The sequence below is a fragment of the Zonotrichia albicollis genome, chromosome 10 (genome assembly GCF_047830755.1).
Source record: "Zonotrichia albicollis isolate bZonAlb1 chromosome 10, bZonAlb1.hap1, whole genome shotgun sequence".
Classification (NCBI taxonomy): domain Eukaryota; kingdom Metazoa; phylum Chordata; class Aves; order Passeriformes; family Passerellidae; genus Zonotrichia; species Zonotrichia albicollis.
The window spans coordinates 20,078,137-20,098,056 of NC_133828.1; the positions used below are offsets into that span (position 1 = coordinate 20,078,137).

The 19,920-nt window shown below is 35.9% G+C and overlaps 1 protein-coding gene across 5 annotated transcripts in view; it reads right to left on the bottom strand.

Moving 5' to 3' along the window:
• The window catches only part of HYCC2 (hyccin PI4KA lipid kinase complex subunit 2), a 46,230-nt gene that overhangs the window by 12,236 nt on the left and 14,074 nt on the right, over window positions 1-19,920 (bottom strand). For all 5 annotated transcript variants that reach the window (XM_014265046.3, XM_014265045.3, XM_014265048.3 and 2 more), the window contains 9 exons: window positions 15,547-15,649; window positions 14,605-14,683; window positions 13,499-13,600; window positions 7,616-7,795; window positions 5,671-5,751; window positions 4,941-5,056; window positions 4,078-4,173; window positions 3,117-3,233; window positions 2,350-2,437 (listed from right to left, as the gene is read on the bottom strand). In XM_014265046.3, the coding sequence (XP_014120521.1) occupies window positions 2,350-2,437; window positions 3,117-3,233; window positions 4,078-4,173; window positions 4,941-5,056; window positions 5,671-5,751; window positions 7,616-7,795; window positions 13,499-13,600; window positions 14,605-14,655 (831 nt within the window). In that variant the 5' untranslated portion in view covers window positions 14,656-14,683; window positions 15,547-15,649. The remainder of the gene's footprint in view (window positions 1-2,349; window positions 2,438-3,116; window positions 3,234-4,077; window positions 4,174-4,940; window positions 5,057-5,670; window positions 5,752-7,615; window positions 7,796-13,498; window positions 13,601-14,604; window positions 14,684-15,546; window positions 15,650-19,920) is intronic.

A 19,920-nucleotide genomic window follows, 5' to 3' on the forward strand; every position in this document is an offset into this window, starting at 1 on the left:
TAGGGACTTGCTGATCCATGGTTCCTGTGCCCTGGACTTGGAAAACCTGTGTGTCTGTGCTCTGAAGACTGGGATTTCTGTCTGAAAAGCATGCAGAACGCTTTGTTCAGAGGAAAAGACTGACTGGAACCAGTCTGCTCCCCAGGTCCAAGGTGCTGCTAATTGTGACACTTGCTGATTAGTTTGGCTCTGTAGAAACTCTCAGGTTTCTTGACCGGTACCCAGTGTTCGTTAACAGAAATACTTTTCTTAAGCCAGGAAAGGCTTTTCACTTGTGTTAATTCCTACCCTTTCCACTGCAGTCTCTGTGTAAGAATGATTGATAGAAGACCACTTCTACATTACAGATATTTCACAGCTTTCTGATGCTGTTTTTCCACTTGGTTTTTTTTAAAAGCTTAGGGTTTTTTTTACAGGCAGTAAAACCCTAAGTAAATAAGAGCATGGATCCACTAAATGGTCAAAAATGTTTCTCAAAGAAACAAACACAGGGATCATGATGTTCCTCATTTTAATGATGCCTGATGGTATTCCCATAATTACACAAATAAGTACCTGAAAACAGGTATCTAAAAATAATCCTAATGTGGGGGTTTGCCTTAATTTTAAATAGACTTCAAAGAATTTGCTGCTCTTAGGAAATCCTAGGCAGAAGCTGAACTTAGCAACTTTCCTGTGAAGCTTCCCAGATGATAGTTATTTGGCACTAGTAGTTTTAGGTTTAAAATACAGAATTTTATACTGCTGCTAAATTATACACATCTCCTGAAGAATACAAGGAGAGCAAAGGGCTCCAATCTTTGAAAATGCCAAATTGCTTGAATATACAGCATTAGGGAAAAGACATGCAGGTGATTCTTTTAATAAAATGGACAATTTCTTCAACATACTTTAAAAAAATGTTAGTAAAACAAGACAGGAAGCAAACAATGATTAGAGTATTAGAAAAAACCCGCCTCCCTGAATAGGCCTACATGCATATGCAGGAAAAACCTGACAACCAGGAAGGGGTAAAAATTGGTGATATCATGATGTCACCGAACAATGGGATAGAGAATCAATAAGAGCTTTAGAAAAAAAATAAATACATTCTAGAAGATTCTTACAACTAGAAGTAATCTCTAAGGACAAACTGATTAAAAATGAACAATGAAAACTAAAAATTGTCATATCATCAACTTCCAGATGCTCCTACACGCTTTTCAAGTGCAGTAGTCTGACAGGATGGTCCAATTCAGCAGGTTCAATATTTAATTTAAAACTTTCAATCTGATGGAGTGATGAGTCAGTTCCAAAAGAAACCAACTATTATAATAATTCAATGGATAGCAGGTATTTTAAATGCAGCAGTGTCAGAAAGCCTGTAGATAAATTGTACAGCCAATATTAATACCTTTGGAGAATAATTTTATGCAATTTAGTTCAGAAAAGAGTGACCTCAGATTGCCACATAAAAAGATTTTGCAAATCCGCTCCTTTGTCAGTTTTGTAAAAAGCAGTGACATTTTACTGCTGTTAGTTCAGAGGAGGGCTAAAGGCTTCTAGCCACCATTCTAATGCAGAAACTGAGACAGCAATCTAATGTACTTTATTCTCCTTAATTTTCCCTCTTCTTTTGATTCTCATTCCAACATCTGACAAAAATTTCTCCTTTCTCTCTTTCAACCTTCTCATCCTTCCCAATCACATCCATCTGCATCCAGCCCAGTTTCACCACTTTCCCCATGTCTCTTTTTTCATTATTGGAACAGCAAATATGATGAAAACTGAAGAAAGCCCACCCCAATCAGAACTACTCCATTTTACTGCTGGTCCTCCAAACATGGTAAAGATTAAGATTTGCATGACTTTTATCAAACAAAATCTGACATTGACTCTGAGACTGAAGCTCCTTTCCACTTTCAGCTGCATCCTGCTGTTGCTGTCTCTACTTTGTTATCAGTTAAAACCCACAGCTTATTCTCAAGCCTGATGAAGGTCTAGAAGCAAAGAAAACACCTTTTTTGCAACCAATGCCCTGTAACATACAACTATTCAGTTAAGCTTCTTTGAACCACTCATCAGTAGCTTATGTTAAAACAACATAAACATTTTGAGCCAACTATAATACATTAGCAAAATCCTAGCTTTCAGTCTCAATGAGTCCTAGAAGATCCCAACACCCTGGCTTAATACTCAGCAGAAAAAGTATGGTATAAATAGCCATGTTGCAAACACCAGCTGTTAACAAATCACTTGCATTTGATTGTGCAGTGAATGGGCACAAAAGCTTTCATTACCAGCCCACTTCAGCAACACATCCATACTCCTTTTAACCAGGCCCATAAATCACAGTGGATTGTTTCTTACCAGCAGGGGCTGTGAGTAGAGTTCAAGCTGTGCTCTGTAAATTATGTCCTCCAATACCTCCTGGCCAAGCTCCCACTGACCATTATATCTAAAAAGTAAAGGCAGACATTTATCTTCTGCATCTTATGAAAACAAACTTGTTCTTTTTTCTGTCCAATTCAGCTTTGCACTTCTCAGCTTATGCAGAAAATTCATCAACTGTATGTGCACCACAGTGTACATTCACTTCTTTCAGCACTACAGCGTATTTTGTTAACTTCTTGGTGTAACAAGAAAGCTCCCCCATGTTCCCTCCAAACAAGACAAAACTGAAGCCACAATCAAGACAAACTTTAAAAAAATGGGGTCAATATGCAAATGCTAATGCTACTTAGCAGAACTGAATTTGCTCTAGAAATGTATTTTTGCTACCTCAGATGCTACTGTCATTAAAGAGGTCTGCATTTCATCAGTTTATCTTGGCATCCAAGCTCATTATGCTTGTGAATAGAAGGTATCTGTAGTACTGGCAAGATGGAAAAAACTGAAACCAGAAGCCTAACTCTCTTCAGCACCTACTGCTGGCCTTTCATCACCTAATTCAGTGCTGACAAAAGTATTTTCTAATCTGTTGGCTGAATAAGCAAGTAATGGGAAATATACTAATTGATTACAAACTTGTGCTATGAATCTAAATTTTGTTTCAATTATAAACCAATTGGCACTTATATTTTAATTCATGTAAAAGCAGACCTTTCTCCTCAAGTAAGAAGATCCTGTCCACTTACATGGCATAATAGACACCTGTGAGCAGCTGCACCATGAAGTCAGGGTCTAACACCACTCTACCACAGTGCTCTTTCCAGCGTTTCTCATGCTGCCGTGGAAATCCACTCACACACAGCCTAAAAACAACACCATTACAGGAAAGTATTAACTCCACAAAGAATACAAATGTCTTTGTATCACAGAGATTTTAGTTATTTTAAAATATAAATACATAACACAGACCATTCTTATGCTGCAGTTTTGTAGCAGTGCCTTGATATGCGGCTCACTGAAAGCCCAGTGTTACTCCCATGTAGCCAATAATTCCTCTACCTGTTTTCCTCAAATCATAACCAGCTTCTAAAGAACAAGATGTTCTCCACTACCAGCCTGGAGACTCTCCCTAAAATTCAGTAACTGAAACCAATTTCTCTATGGGAAACATTTCAGTGGTACAGAAGAGAAGTATGTCACCTCCCATCTAATGAATAATGACAGCATGCAAGTCACCTTGTAACTAAAGTCAGATAACACACATATTATAGTCTTGATACTGCTCTCAGCTGCCTTGTAAGAAATATTTCTGACTCTTGAAAAAAGGGTCTGTCTTCCCATATACTGCCTACATTAAAACCAGGATAATTTATTATATCCTCATTTCATCAGTTTCCTATCTGAATCTTCATCATAGAAGCAACACATGGCCACTGATACATAGCAACTGTGGCACTGTCTCCAAAATAACAGAAGTCTCCTGCATATAAAATGTTGTCTTGCTTCTCTACTCAAAGAACAGATCTAATTTTCAGATGCAGGAAAATGAAACATATTTGGCAAATTTAGCATAGCCACAACTCAAGTGAAAATGATGGAAGCATACCAAGAACCAATCTATCCCCATCAGAAAGTACTTTTTTCTACTGGATGAATATTTTAAAATCTACATGACCCTGAAGACTACTTCAAAGGCAAGTGTCTCACCTGGAACCCATCGTACAAAGTGACTGGTAAGAAGAAGCAGGCATGTAGACAATAGCTGAATTGTAACACAGCATTAGAAAGCTCAGCACCTCGAACCTGAAAAGAGAAAAGCAAAATCTTACATTGTTTATATTCTTAATATTTCACTGAAATTAAACACAAGAAATCAACAATTCAGGCTCAAAAAGGACCCTACAGGAAGGGGTGTCAGAAGTAAACACACAAATCCTTTAATCCTCTTTCATTATAATTCACTAACTTGAAACAGGCTATCAAAGGTTCACTATAAACACTTAAATTTATTCTTCTGAAAATCCTGAAAGCCCTTAGCATATGCAGGAACTATGAAGGAAATGAGATACAGCATAACATTTGGACAGTTCTAGAAGTGGAAATGTCTGCAATGCATTCAAAATTATTTCATCCGTTTTCCCAGTGCTGTCTTTAGACACAGGTGAAGCTAACAGTCATTAAACAGTGGGGCAATTTCTCTCCCTCCTGTTCTGTGTATCCACTTAGCTCCATTCCCTTTCTCCAGTAGAAAAAAGAGTCACAGCCCCTGATCAAAAGCTGAATTTTGCTACACTTCTAGGAAAAATTGAATAGACAGCCATAAAACAAAAGATATTCCTTGCAGACACAGAAATGACAGAGAAGTTATTCTTCAAAATCAACTAGTAGAAGAACATACAAGAATGGAACAAAGAAAAAGAGAATTATACTCAAGACTACTAAGGCTGTTCTCTAGATTTACTGCCGAGCATTTAATGCTGAGAAAGGACTGATCACAAAATAGTTTTGTTTTGTTTCAGGACTTGTCTCCCTAGTGAAGCACCTTTAATATTAAGAGTACATCCACCTACCTGTTCTGTGCTGTGAAGGTTTCTCTTTGAGGATGAAGATCACTGTAAACCACTCTGATAAGATCATGCTGACTCAGTGCTCCTTCAGTTAAAGCCATGGATCCAATGGTAGAGGGCTACAAGTAGGTGGTGAGAGAAGGAAGGAAGGAAGGAAGGGGGAGAAGTCATAAGTAAAAATTCCCCAAAAGCATTAAAGCTCCCAACTACCTAAGGCAAAAGACACACCTGTGAGCTGTAAAAATGGAGATTACTCCAGAATACAGTGGAGCTAAAAACATTACCTAGTTTCATTGTTATAAAGTGTACACACTTAGAAGTAATACAGCAGGTGAGAGCAATTTTCAACTTTTATTCTTACATATTCATGTACAGTTTGTCCTAATCACACAGATCTTTTGTCAAGAAACATTAGTGAAAGAAACACACAACTGCAAGTTCTAACTGAACTAAGGAAGAGTTAGAAGGAAGATTGCTTTTATGCTAACACGTAAGAGGTGAAAAAAAGCAGTTGCAACTACAACATAACTAACTCTATTAAAAACAGGCAGTCAACAAAGATTTTTGAACATTTATATACCTGTTCTACAAATTCTATAGCATTCTATTACACTAGCTGCAAGCTACAGACATTGAAAACTTACTACAAGAAGATGCATCTAAAATGGCCTGTGGATCCAGTTTCCATTCCTCTAATAGATCAAATTCAAATTTACCATAGTAGCTCTCTTACCTCATGATATATTGAGGGTTTAGATAATGAAGGGATGGTGAAAGACAAAACTTTGTTATTTCCATCTTTGTCAGCAATTTCCTGCATTAAAAACAAAACCAGAACTCAAACAGGAGTAAGGAGACAGCAGTGGAATAATTTTCAGCTCTTAGAAGGAAGTTAACAAATAAGTTAGATGTCCTGATCTGATAAGACTATTAACACCCCAAGGACTTTGTGCATTTGCAGAATATCAACAGTATCAACATACATATTTAACAAGTGGGGAAAGACCTCTATTACAAACTGCTCTGCAGAATTAGTGTGCAATACTTTAAAAAACCCCAGCACTGGCTCTTTAATCAGTGAGACTAAAGACACTGACACAGAAGGGCTGATGAGTCACTTGCTGACAATGGGTAGTATTTCATAATAAATGCACCACAGAGAAAAGGTGAAATCAAGGGGACTGGCAAAGTTTCCTCAGGAGGAAACACACACAGTATTTTCTTCAAAGGCTTTCAAACTGGTCAGATTTTGTAGTTGCTAGGCTACTACATAAGCAAACCCTGCAGTTTTAAAAGAAAATATACTGGGAGCAATTACGTAAGACAACACCAAAAAGGAGTCTAAAATCCTGCCTTTGCACTTTGTACAGCAAATTTTCAAACAATAAGCTCCAGTCATTCCAGTTTATGTAAAAGTTTAGCCCAGGGCAGCTCAGTACTTGTAGCAGGCTTCAAGGATTATAACAGGAGAATGGCTGACAGAATTTGTCAGAACACAGAAGATTTATTTACCCCTTTCTCCTTCTAAGTATTCAGAAAATAACTTCACTCTCAGTCTATGTGCAGAAAAATATCAGCTTCATTAAAGAAAAAAAAATAGTGGAAGCCACTGTTCATTTTGAAGTCTCTTTCTTTCTGAATATGGAGAGAATGAAGAAATTACTGTCCTTAAAAAATATGAATCACCAACATGACTTTCAAATGAACTGCAGAACATTCTAGGAGGAAGAAAGATAAATGTACTATTTCAATCCAATAGACAGCACAAAAAATCCATTTCCAAGCAGTTTCCAGTGTTTTTTTCTATAAAAATAAATCTAAAATAACTAGATCATCCAATTGCTAGAGCTGATCTACAGATACATAACTAGAATACATTTTAAGAATCACAGTTTGGCTATTCTGTATCTTATGTGTAGAAATACAATGCACAATTGAAAGGAGGGGTTTACAATGACATTAGAGGGAAGGGTGATATTCAGTAGAGTATGTTTCAAGGTCCTATACCACAGAAATTCCCACTGGAGACTGTTTGATAAATGCAGCAGTACTGCCACAAGGGACAGTCTCATAACATTAAAAAAGAAAACATTTTCAGGCCAGGGTAAGAATGTAAAAAACTGCTTTTACATCCAATAGCCAAATTGAGTAATTTACAGTTGCTTATTCTTAAAACCAAAGTTCCCCTCAAGACAACTATCTGACTCAAATGGACACATGGATGCATCTGAGTGCTCACATGCAGAATGGCTTCACCATCAAACTACCCCCTTAAAATAGACATGTTCAGAGTACATGGGAGGGCAGGGAAGTGACACATCGAGACTGACTAAGTATATGTGCCTGACAATCATAACAAGTCTTATTTTGCAACATTAAGAAGGCCTACCTAATTTCCTTACAAACAGAAGTACATAAAAGTTTGAGAAAGTCCATGAGATGATTCTTTTCAGTGCAAATATTTTATCCAAAAAGATAATTTAAAAAAAATATCTTTGCAAACACATCTTTACTAAACCTTCATTACATTACGCTTTTCCCTGTATTAAATACACTTTCCTTTAAGTGTATTTTAATTTTAAATATGTTGTTCTAATAATTTACTTTATTCCTAGCAGTCAGCAATGCAAAACTTCAGATCCAAGCTCTCCTCAGGCACTGCCACTCATCTCACTCACCAGGTTGTAAATGCCAAGCAGCAATGCCTCAATGCAGCCATTGCTCTGCCTGTCCCTGCTGGCAGTGAGACGCAGATAAACCCAGATCAGCTCTGGCAGGAACTGCAGCGTGAACCTCTTGAGCCGGACTTCAGAACTCCGATAAAGTTCAAAGAGCTGGTGACAAACAGGCTCCAGGAGCTGTGGAAAGGCAAAAAAGCTAATCACTTACTGGTAGGCTTCTCTAATAAGGGAGAGTGAACAAATCAAGGGGCTATATCATATAGCCACTGCAGTCAGTACAAATTGCATTTCCTGCTGGCAACCGAGTGAGTGAATCACACTGGTATCTGCATTCTGTTCCAGGAGATCCATAGGGACAGACATGTGGGACACTGGTATGCAGTGTTTGGACATGTGGCCACTACAGCCACTATCATGTGTGCTTTGATAAGATTCTTCTCTAGGGCTCTCAGTACAAGATTTATTCTCTGTACAGGTACTAATTTAAGGCGTGTGACAGACGCATGGTTTGAACTCTGGGCACTGTAAAACTTTAGTGCAGTTGTAAGATCTATGGAAGCACAAAGGTCAAAGATCAGCTGCTAATGACAAGTCTATTGACAGAAATATGAATTCATTTCTGACCTACACCTTTTGAGTCTCAAAACCAAGAACTGAGTGTGTTCATTACAATGCAAACTGATCTTTTCATTTTGAGTTGCAGTTCAGGTTTCACTACAAGAATGAAAATAAAAGTCCCTATCCAGTCAGTGTGATAAAAGCATGAGGTAAACATGCCATTTTAAGAGCCTATAATGCTAAACCAATAACTAAGACTCATCCACGAAACTTTTAGGCAAAAGGAAAAAAAGCAGGAAGAACCATACTGAACAGTCTCATTCTTTCCCATGATTAATCAAGTTTTTATTACCAAAATCAAAACTTGAGGGGAAAAAAATCTAAAAATTTCTTAAATTTCCATTACAAACTTTTGTAATGTTTGTGACCACTATCTAATATTGTGTTGTACTAAATGTGATGATCTGACATAAGGAAAGTATTTATGGGATTCCCTGCCCCAAAAGACAGGGGCATACATGTAACCTAAGGCATCCATATTCGTATAGAAGAGCTAGAGACAGAAAACAGAGGCCAGAATCTCAAGTCCTCTTTCTAACAGCACATGCTTCATGCAGCTCTCTTAGACATACAGACATACAGATTAGATAAGGCATATGTGACCCTCCTTTCAGAGCATTAGCAGCATATTTCATGGACTTTGATGCATTCTTTTTTCATTAATTTGTCTATTCATCATAATCATAGTACAAACTTCCTGTAGAACCGAGAGTTGCTTTTGCGATGCTGCACAAAGATATATTTCTGTGGTTTACTGTGAACCATCCATCCTCTTAAAAAACTTAGGGAGTCCCTTGCTAACAGCAGAGGGACCAACATTTCTGCAAGTGAATAGCTGGAATGTTTGATAAACGTGCAATGCCATAAAGCTCTACAAATGTACAATTTCACATACCCATATTAACATTGAGATATTTTACACTGGTATATCACAAACGTGAAACATAAATTTGACAGAATTATCTATTAAGAGAGCATCACCCAGGAAACAGTTTCATTTCTGAATTTCATTTCACACAGTATTCCGGTCAATGTAGCACACCATATTTAACCAGTGATTACGTAAGCCAGAACATGACATTTACGTAAAATAAAACTCAGCTGTCAGAGAAATCTCTTCTTAAACAAGGCTCTGGTGTAAGTACCTTGTGTAACAAGGTTCTGATTGACAGACTTCTCACTCTAAGCTAGAGGCCAGCGTTTACAACAGAGACTCTACAAGGAGAGTGAAGAAAGATGACATTGACAATGTTGATACAGAATGAAAGAAGTCCAGTCATTTAGAACAAATGGATTTTTACAAGTCTCATAAATCTGTCTATAGGCATAGGACATCATATTTATATGCATGTATAGAAAGACAGATAGATAGAAAGATATAAAATAACCAACCACTTAAGTTTTGGCTTGGGTCGAAATGAAATTAGAAGTCTGTAAAGCTTCTATTAGAATCACTTAAAGGAAAAAATGGTACAGCTTTCTGGTAGTATATTTATTCCAGTATTTCATACATGTATAGCACTTTATGTTCAAAAGAGGCATAAGTATATACTTTCTTAATCATTATTTACTTAGTAGAAACTCCTATCTAAAAGTGACAATAATTCTTAAAACCAACTGTTACAGAAAATGTTCTAATCCTCAGAAATAGAACTGTATCCTTGCTTTATGAAAGGTCTAACATATTTCAGATGTTCAAATTTAAAAAGTGGTTACTAAGTAATTTGGACATCACTAAATAAATTTGTAGATTTTTTCTTTAAAAGAAAATATGATTAAGACGAGAACAGAAAGAAGAAAAAGAAACCTCTGAAACAAAACATGCAAGCATATCTGCAGCGAGATGACAAGTGCAAGAAAAGCTAAAAATATTATCTGAAACCAGATATATACAATGGCAATGCTATAAATAGTACTTGTATTAGATTAGAGATGACAGCAGCCTAAAGCTGTTTCCTACTTGAAATCAGCCAGTCTAATCCAAGTCCCATTAAAAAGAGTGGAAAAGAAAAATTTATTTTAGCTAAGTCAGATGACACTCAACCAGAGCAGTTACTAAGTTTATTCTACCTACATTCAAATGCAAATTTTATAAAATTAGTCTTTTAAGACTAGGGAGACATTCTCCCTAGAAAGATACAAGCAATATCCAGTCAGTGGTGCTGCAAGCATTCAAATTCTCCTTATTTTTAGTAGTTGTCATATTTGTTGTGGAAAATGTTTAACAACTGCAATTACATAGGTAAAAACCTGTGACGATTGTGGTGTGTTCAGAGCTGTAAGAAAAGCTGTAAGCTTTTTCCACAAGAAAAAGCTGCCATCACAAAGATGCTACAACACCAATATTTTCAAAAGCACAACCACCCAGGATTTTCCCATCAAAGTACAGCATGATAGCCTCCCACCTGGAAACACAAAATTTGACACTCTGAGAAAGAACAAATGTTCTCCTTACATCCTAGTTATCTGGCTTTCCAAAGAGCCAGCCTCTTCCAAGTAATTCTCTGAATACACATACTGAGAAGACAGTGGATAAACAGAGGAAATGGAGCTTCTGTCATCAGTAATGGGTGTATACATCAACTGGCACACATTTTTTAATCTGTAAGATCTTTCAGTCCAAAGTTAAAGCAAACTGAGTAGCACAGAAATCAGAAAAAAAATCCAAAGTAAAATATCTCTTACAATCCTCTCTTTTTCCTGACAAACAAAATTTTAATTATAAGATCTTTCCTGTTAGCATAAGCAGCAAAAGCATTTAAAAAAAGACATTTTTACTGGCTTAAACATGCAGCGAGCGTCAGTGATCTAATTTTCACTCTTCATTTTATTCCTCAGAGATGCAAACCAGTCATGTTTTAAGGAAGATGATGAATAGCCTTCCTCTGGCTTATTTTACAAGTTTTCCAAATCCTAAGAGTCATATCTTGAAGTTAAATATAATGTTTTAGAAAATGAACGACAAATATTGCAATACTTGTCTTTCTGAAGAATTCAATTGTAGAAAATAAAATATGCTTACTTTAGACTTAACCATACCATAATGGGTGAAACTATTTATTATTTCAAGAGTACTGGGTCTGGGCTTGCTTGGCATTACAAAGGTGATCTCACTCTGTTTCATAGCTGCCCTGAGTTAAACCTAATTAGCACTCCATGAATATTCAATATTTGAATTTCAGTAGTGCAGTAACTTGACATCCATAGTGTATTGTCTACAGCCATAAACCAACCCTAAAAATTATAAAACTATCTGAAAAACAGAACTTCAAAAGCACTTTCCTTGTGAATTCCAATACCACACAAAAATCAATATATTATTTGGTTAAATTAGTTGCTTACAAGCAATACTGTTCTCTACACTTTTAGCAAATTTCTACTCCAGTCATCTTTATCTTTATATTTAAAAACGTCAGGGCACTTCCTCAAAGGCAAATAGCAACAACTGTATTTAACTTATCAATATGCTTGCCCTCATTTACTAGCTCACAAACAGTAGACACCTGCAAAAGAGACAAACAGCTTGGTTGTTTGGTTCCTAAATATGCTGATTCCATGTAAAATTAATAATCCTGGTCTTATCAAGAGAGAATGACGTGATTCTAGAAAAAATCACATTTGCCCTAAACAGCTTGCTACTTCCTACAAGTTTTAAAAATCCGTCAACTTTATGATTAAATTGCACTAAAGAATTACTTGTCCATCACGTTTAAGAGCCCAGAAACAGTATTTTTATAATAGTCTTCCACATATATTTAATCTTCATAAGCCATGAATTACCCTTCTAACAAATTATGCCCTATAAAGCATATTTAAAAACCCCTCTTAGTTAGAGACAAATATTGCTACACAATTATGTAAAGTAATGAATTCACTTCGGTTATATTCCTCACAAGCAAATAACTTTGGAAGAAGTACAACAAGGAAATACATCCTGCCTTAACAAGTAGAACCTGAAGCTGGACATCTTTGTGTCTAGGATTGTTTATCTTACACGTGGCAGCAGAATCAGGCTGAAACTGCAACAGCTGTTCCAAAGAGTAATATTTGACAAGCACCAGTGAGCAGTAACATAAGATCACCCTAAAAAGATTTGCAAATCTGGTTCTTTGCTCTTTAAATAAAATAAATCAAATGCTTATTCTCAAAACAATGAGAACCTTTTACATTTTCAGGAGTCTACACAAATACATAGCAGCAATGGTGGCTTCAGGTTGAAGAGAGAATAACAGCAGCTTTTCAGTACAAAGAAAAAGGTCACTATGCAGGTTATTTATAATACTGAAATGAAGCTGACAGCTATGAAACCTTTTTTTTCTAATTGCATGAGCATTATGCAATCTCCTTGAAGCTCAATCAAGCACTCAGCTTTCTAAAACAGCTAAGCTGTACTTGGGAAAATAAAGAACTTCCTCGCTGTGTACACTACCCATTTAATTTATAAATATATGAGAAGTCACAGATGATACACCAAGTATTTGTAAGCATTTTATCTAAAGTAGTTGACATGGCAGAGAATGGTATGCTTGCACAATTTATTCAGAAGTTATTTTTCACACACTTGCCCAGAAATGCTCCTCACAGAAGCCAATGGGTTGCAAAGCTCAGTTTAATGTCACTTGCAAAATGAATTATGTACAAGGGTAAGCTAAGTTTGCATTGTGTCTATTTACATTTTGGGGCCCTGGTTCTGCTCTTGTTTACAGCAGTGTAAACCAAATTACACAGAAGTGATACCAGTATAAGCACGAGAAGATCTTGTTATCTTAATGGCATTTAAAAAAAGGTTCCATCTTCCACCACAACACACCACCACACAAGAAGTACATGGGTCTTTTTGAGTTTCACTGTAAGGCCTACTTTGTCTCTGTTATGACTGAAAGATGGTTTCTGAGAACTGGGGAAAAAAAAAAAAAAACTAAAAAAAAAAAGCCAAGCTTGAAACTCTCCTCCCCCCCCCAAAAAAAAAAAAAAAAAAAACCCAAACCAAAACACCAAAACCAACCCATGCCAAAAAACCCACAACAGTCAGCTGTGGCAAGGAGAACCTAGCAGACAGCATAAACATTATTTTTGGATGCAGACAGATTGTGTCTTACTAGAAAGGCATTAGAGTAACTGTAAAAAACAAGAGACTAAACAGAGGGATAATACCCATGGAAAAAAAGAATCAATCTTCCTCTCCTTTAATTTCTCCAGTTTCAGTTGCAGAGGTGAAAGATCGAGGAATGAGAATAAAAATAGTTCTTTAAAATCTCCTACCTCGTTGTTTGGGTCTTGAATGACCTTATAAAGAGCTGGTACCAGTGGTTTTTTTCGGTGCAATGTAGCTGCATAGCTGGAAATTTGTGATTCAGGTAATGCCTAAAGAAAAAAAAAAAAAATGAAGTCTCATCCCAACAGCCAAGAAAAGTCCTGAAGATCAGTAAATTTTCAGACTTGTAACCTAACTGTTGAGTACAAGTCCTTCTCCATACAAGTAGCATTTGGGAGCACTTCACCACTTTCAGGCTTAAATCCAAAAACAGTTTAGACTCATCTTCCATAAATCATTTGCTTTATTTTGGTAGGAGGAATCTCTTTCTTGATAGCCTGTATTTAACAGGATCTTTTTGAAGACTTCATCAAATCAACACAACTTATTTAAGAGGTGTCAAGAGTATAGAATGAGCATGGACAGTCTCGAGTCTTCCCTGAGCAACCATGTTTGTGGATTTTGCACCCTTGGAACTTAAGCAAATTTCCAACAACAGCACATGATGACCTACTCTCATCAATGATTGAGGAACTACTAATTCTTAATTTAAATAATAGAATAATTTCTTATCAGTCATGAAATCCTGTTTTCTTGTCTATGCATTACCCTGTATTTCACTCAGCATATTTATCAATATGCAAAATAGCTTAAAAATACTTCAAATCCTTCACGATGAAACAATTCATCTTATGCAGCTCATGGGGGAGGAAAAGTAAAGTATTTTCCTTTTTTTTTAAGTCCAAATAAATATATACTAATTATTTTTAAATTTAAAAGTTCTTCAATTGCAAATTTGGGCAGCATTATCCAGCTGTTAGTTAAATTCTAACAGCTTGACCTACACAAAACACACATATTTAAAATACCACATTGCTATTGCTGTGTTCTGCTCTACAATAATAAACAATAAACTTCTATTAGAATTATGCATTACATATTATGTACCAGCCAATTCAATTACACAGACCTTTGGATGTTTATGAATTAAAAGAAACTGAAAGATCAAGTAATAGAAATTTAAAATGTTCATTATTTGATATTAAAAAGCCCCACTACTATGTTTGGTGGCATTAAGCCAAGGGTTTGGATATCATTAATCTTCCCAGTTCACCTTGAATTCTGACAGCCATTCTTCCACCACACCTCGTTCTGATCCCAGCATTTTCTTACTTCTTTTGCTTCTCTCTTACCTTTAGAAGAAAAAAAAAAGAAGTTAAATATTAGTTATGGTAGGAAAATTTAGTTTTTTACAATCCTCCCCAATGAAAAGCTGTTAATGCCTTTGCAATAAGATTATATAATACAAAACAATTTAAAAGGTTGCATTTTGGACAAACAGTCCCATTATTTAACAGTAATTTAACTGGTTTTTTGTTTAGTCTAAAATGCTCTGCATAAATGGGGAAGAAGGAAAAAGAAGGATTCAGTGCTTCAGGCCACTTGTCTTTCAGTTGTGTTTTGAAAATTACTTAGGTTCAACAAAATTTACATACAAGTTACACCATGGAAGTCCTACAATAAATGACCTTTTGGTAGCCAGACTAGATGACTGGAATCATCAATTCTCTTGTCAGAACTTACTTCTTTTTGTATTTATTATGTAACTTATTTGTATTTAAGAACAATCAGTATTTGTTAAATGAAAAGTGAAGTGAAATAAGATAAAAGGCTTCCCAACACATTTTTTGAGTTAATGTATCATTTTTTCAATGGCCCTTGGCAGGAAATCATTAAGAGAATACCAACTCTCTTGTGGGCAAGGAACTGCTTCAGATTTCTAAAGTGTGTTTAAACATCCTAAAATACAACAAATTCAGAAATAACATTAATTTAAATTTAAGTAACACTTGAGAGACTTATTTCAGCAGAAGCACTGAAAAATAATTCTGTAAAATAACAGAACTAATTAGATCTCTGCAAACAAAGTTTACAAAGACATCCTGATGCCATGTCAGAGTGATACATGTATATAATTTAATTAAAATATCATAGCACATGAAGCTGAGTTCTAGTTCATTCTGCCTGGAAAAAAACCTGCAACATTAAACTTTACCTCTTTAAAGAAGTCAGTTTTCTAAAGGAGGAAGAGGAGAAGGAATGCAGAAATTTTTCAACCTGGGATGCATTTGTCAAGCCTTCAAGTACTGTCCCGTTTTCTAAAAGACAAAAGAACCCCATATCATGATCACAAAATCAGGAAAAAATATAGTAAAGTAAAACAAGCACTAATGTAAACATTTTTTGGCCTTACAAATTGAAGTTTACCAAATCCTCCAAATTCCACATGAACCCTTCTGCAATAAAGCAATTTGCCATTAAAAAAAACCAAAACCAAAAACAAACAAAAAAAAAAAAGGCTCCGTGTTTCAGCAGGAGGAAGGGAGGAATTGCCTTCATCCAAACAAAAGATTTTTGTCACTTATGTAGAAAATCCTTCTGTGTTAGTGAGGCACAGTACTTACAAAGAACAACATAAGACAAAAGAAGAAAGCAATAATTTTATAAAATGTGAACTGAATTCATACCCTGACTTTAGAGAACATGTAATACTTAAATTGAATATATTAAAGTCTCTCCCATACTATAATTTCTTAGGCACATATTCCTTACAGAGCCAAAATTTCAGTGCTGTGAAAATCAGGCATCAAACTAAAGTTCACCTTCTGCTGAAGAATCCCTTCACAGTGAGCCTGAGGAAAACAACACACACAGGAGCACACTTCAGGTACATCAGTGGTTTTGCCATGCACTGAGCTTCAAGCTTCCCTGTTTGGGAATTTCCTCCAGTGCAAATCAGCTTGAGAAGCACAACTGCTGGATCAATGCAGAAGCACTCTACATCTGGTCTGGCTGTGGTCACTGCCAGTTCCGTTTTAGGACAAATTGTCTCTGCCTTTCCAATTATTTGCCCGAATATTAAAGATATTTTAAGGACTTGTACAAAGAGGCAAGACAGGCAGCTGAGGGACTGCCCCAGCCTCACACACAGATGACTCTGGGATTTTCAAATGGCCATCTGGAAAGCACACCTCATGTTTACACTCACTCCCTGGTTTGCTATACCTTTGGGGGAAAATATAAATATATCCAACATATGTGGGTGTGTTCCTAAAGTAAACTGGTTCAATACATTAAACCCTGTGCATATTTATTCAAGGCTGAAGTAGCCTGAACCAAGAGTATTGAATTTCATTTCCAGTGTTCACATGTCTCCCAAAGCAAACAAAATACAGAGAATATAAGAGATTTCTCATGTTTATTTTAAAAACATTATTTTTTTCTACTATGATTCAAAGGTTCTTATAGTATATAGGAACCATAAAAAACTAATCAAAAATTCAGTTATTAGTAAAAGTAAAAATAAAACATACCAAAATATTTTTACATATGGTCTGATGAAGATTTCTTAAATACTGAACAAGTAATCAAGTTTGAATTCATACTAAAGCATGGAATAGGAGAAGTTATAATTAGGAATGCAGTCACTCAGTGTTAAAATCAAATACAAAAAATCAATTACCAAAAATCATCCCCATAAAAGCACCTGAAATGAGAATTTAAATGTTTTCTCCTAAACTTACTCATTTGGCATAAATGAGCAGAGTATGGCACATGAGGCTGTTAAATTAGACCTGGAATCTTCATACTTAAAATGAAAGCTATAATACTCTGTTCTGAAGGAAGTCACAGCCTTGCACTGTGCATCTGCCAATCACAGTTAACAAACAGAATTTTACCAAGTCAGAGCACTCTCCTTGATCATGCTATGCACAGAGATCATGGAATCATCTTGATTGGAAAAGACCTTTAAGATCACCAAGTCCAGCCACTGTGCAAAACAGCACTGCCAACTCCACCAATACACCACATCCTTCAGTGCCACATCTACATGGGTTTTTAAATCCCTTCAGGGATGGTGAACTCACCATTCTCAATATTTTTGCCTTTGAAAATACAAAAGTTTATTCCAACAATATACTATTGGAACAATGAAACTTAAAAACTCAGGTAACTCCTGAAGAATTTTTGGCTACAATAAAAGAAATAAAAGAGGGTCAACTGTGCTCATCAGAGAGCTTGTTTTCCACTTACATTTAGAAGAAACACATACTGAATACATTATTATTTACCAATCTGCATTTAAACCAAGACTAACCAAAATAAATCTGCAACAGCACAATGATTACCCAGATAATCTCAGCCACTACCACTTACTGCACTATCAACTATAACAGTGGGGATTAGAAAGAAAAAAAATGCCACTGATTAGATATTCAGAACTGATGATATTTAAGAAGATATGGCTATTCAAGTATGCAGAGGGGTTTTTGTTGATGGTGTGTATTTTATTCAGAGTTTTTGTAGGTATGTTTGCTTTAAAGAGGCCAGTAGTTTATACTGGTTTAGACATATGTGGGAGAGATTACATTACAGGACATGCACTTCAAACTGAGTCCAGTTCTTGGCCATGTTATACTACACAGCAAAATGCATACAACACAATTTTCATACTAGTTGCACAATGAATGAAAATATTATGCATTTTTACCTTAAAGGCCATGAGAAGAATAACTTGCATTTAACACCTGAACTGCGTCAGCCAAAAGAATAAAACTTCCTGCTACATGATTTCTTCACAGTGCCATTTGTGTAAGAGAACATTATGGAGTGACAAGTCCACAAGAACAGAAAACTAGTATCAATTATAGCTCATTCTTCCAAGCTACACTCCTCTCATATCTCTAATTGATTACTGAGCATGGAAAGAAATATATTTGAAGAAAGATTTTTCCATGCTGCCTCTGTAAAAAAAATAGTGTGGAAAGCATCAAGAATGCATCCTTACTCTGAACTAAACACACTTGCAGTTTGTTTGATTCAGCAAGTTCATAGCTCTGTAAGAAGAGCACCTGTGTTAAACATGACCAACACCCTGGAGAGCAGAACAGATAGGAGACAACATGGGATGAGGTGGTCAGGAGTACACAGGAAAGAAACTTCCCCACCACACACCCACACTAACGAGACTGGGAAACTCTGGAGGAAGAAAACCAAGCAACATGCTGATAAATGCAGATAACAAAAGCACAATTTGAACTTCTCGTGACGAGCTATTCCTGAGTGCAGAGGTGTAAAAGACTAAATGGAAAAAGACTAGATAATATATTTGATGATGCAATGAAAACATCTGTTCAGGAATGCATCAGCAGCCAGACAATAAATCAAGATGCTTGATCACAAAAAAGTCATTTAAAGTAAATCTGCAAACATGCAAAGTAAATCTGAAAACATGAAAGTAGAGCATACAAAACTGGTAATATGCTCATATCTGAAATACTGGCCTACATTTGTTGCAAACAAGAAATATGTATAAAGAAGAAAAATGTTTAAGAAGCAATTGAAGACAAGGATTGTGAAAAATAACTTCTAACCTGGATATGAGAATAATTTTTTAAAAACAGAGGAAATAAAGAGCTCCTTGTCTTAGAAGCTCATGGAATTAAGTGGCTGAGAAGGTAGAATGGACTTTTTCTTGTAACAGAGTAATAAAAAATAAAAGTTTGAATGCACCAAGATAGAAATCTTAGACTGTTAACAGTGTACTGCTTCTCACACTGTAAGTTACCATAAAACATCATGAGGACAATAAGAAACTATTGTAGGTAAACACTGTAATACCTGTTTAATATAGTTACTTCTGTGGTAGAACAAGAAGAGCAAAGAAGAAAACTTAATGCTGTCAACTAGCACTTCACTGACATGTTTTACAAAAAAAATTCTCTTAACAGCCACTCATTGCTTAACCACTCAGTATATAGGTGTACAAAGCTTCATCCAGCTACTCTGAGTTATACACCAGAAGATATTAAATAGTCACAGTATGGTCTGTTTCTACACTAGAAAAGGGTCTGACTCTCATGCTAATCTAATCCCAAGGAAAAATAAAACCAGCCTTGCAAATGTTCAATTTTGGTGGATGGCTTCTTGTACTTACTTAAAATATATGCATTGTAATATACATCTCTTTTGATAAATATAGTACAAATACCTTTGTGATTTCCCTGTATCCATATACATAAACACATTATTCTACCAGAATCCTATTTAGTAGACACTTACATAAACTGTCATTTTGGTAAGAACATAAAATAATACATTTTAAAACTATTGTCCTCAACAAATCAGAGCTCCAGCTGCAACTTGCCATTTGAAACAGGTTCAAACATTCTGCCAGAATTCTCTTGGCCATACAGCTCCAGAGTACAGAGAAACAAGGTAAAAACTGACAAAGACAGAAAGAAGCAAATCCTCCCTGGGACAGTTATTAATTTAAATTGTCAGCTCAAGCCTTCTCCTTAATAGAAAGGGCACTCTTCCAACTCTAGTTTTTAGGTAATTTAATTGCAAGCATCAGCAGACAGGCATG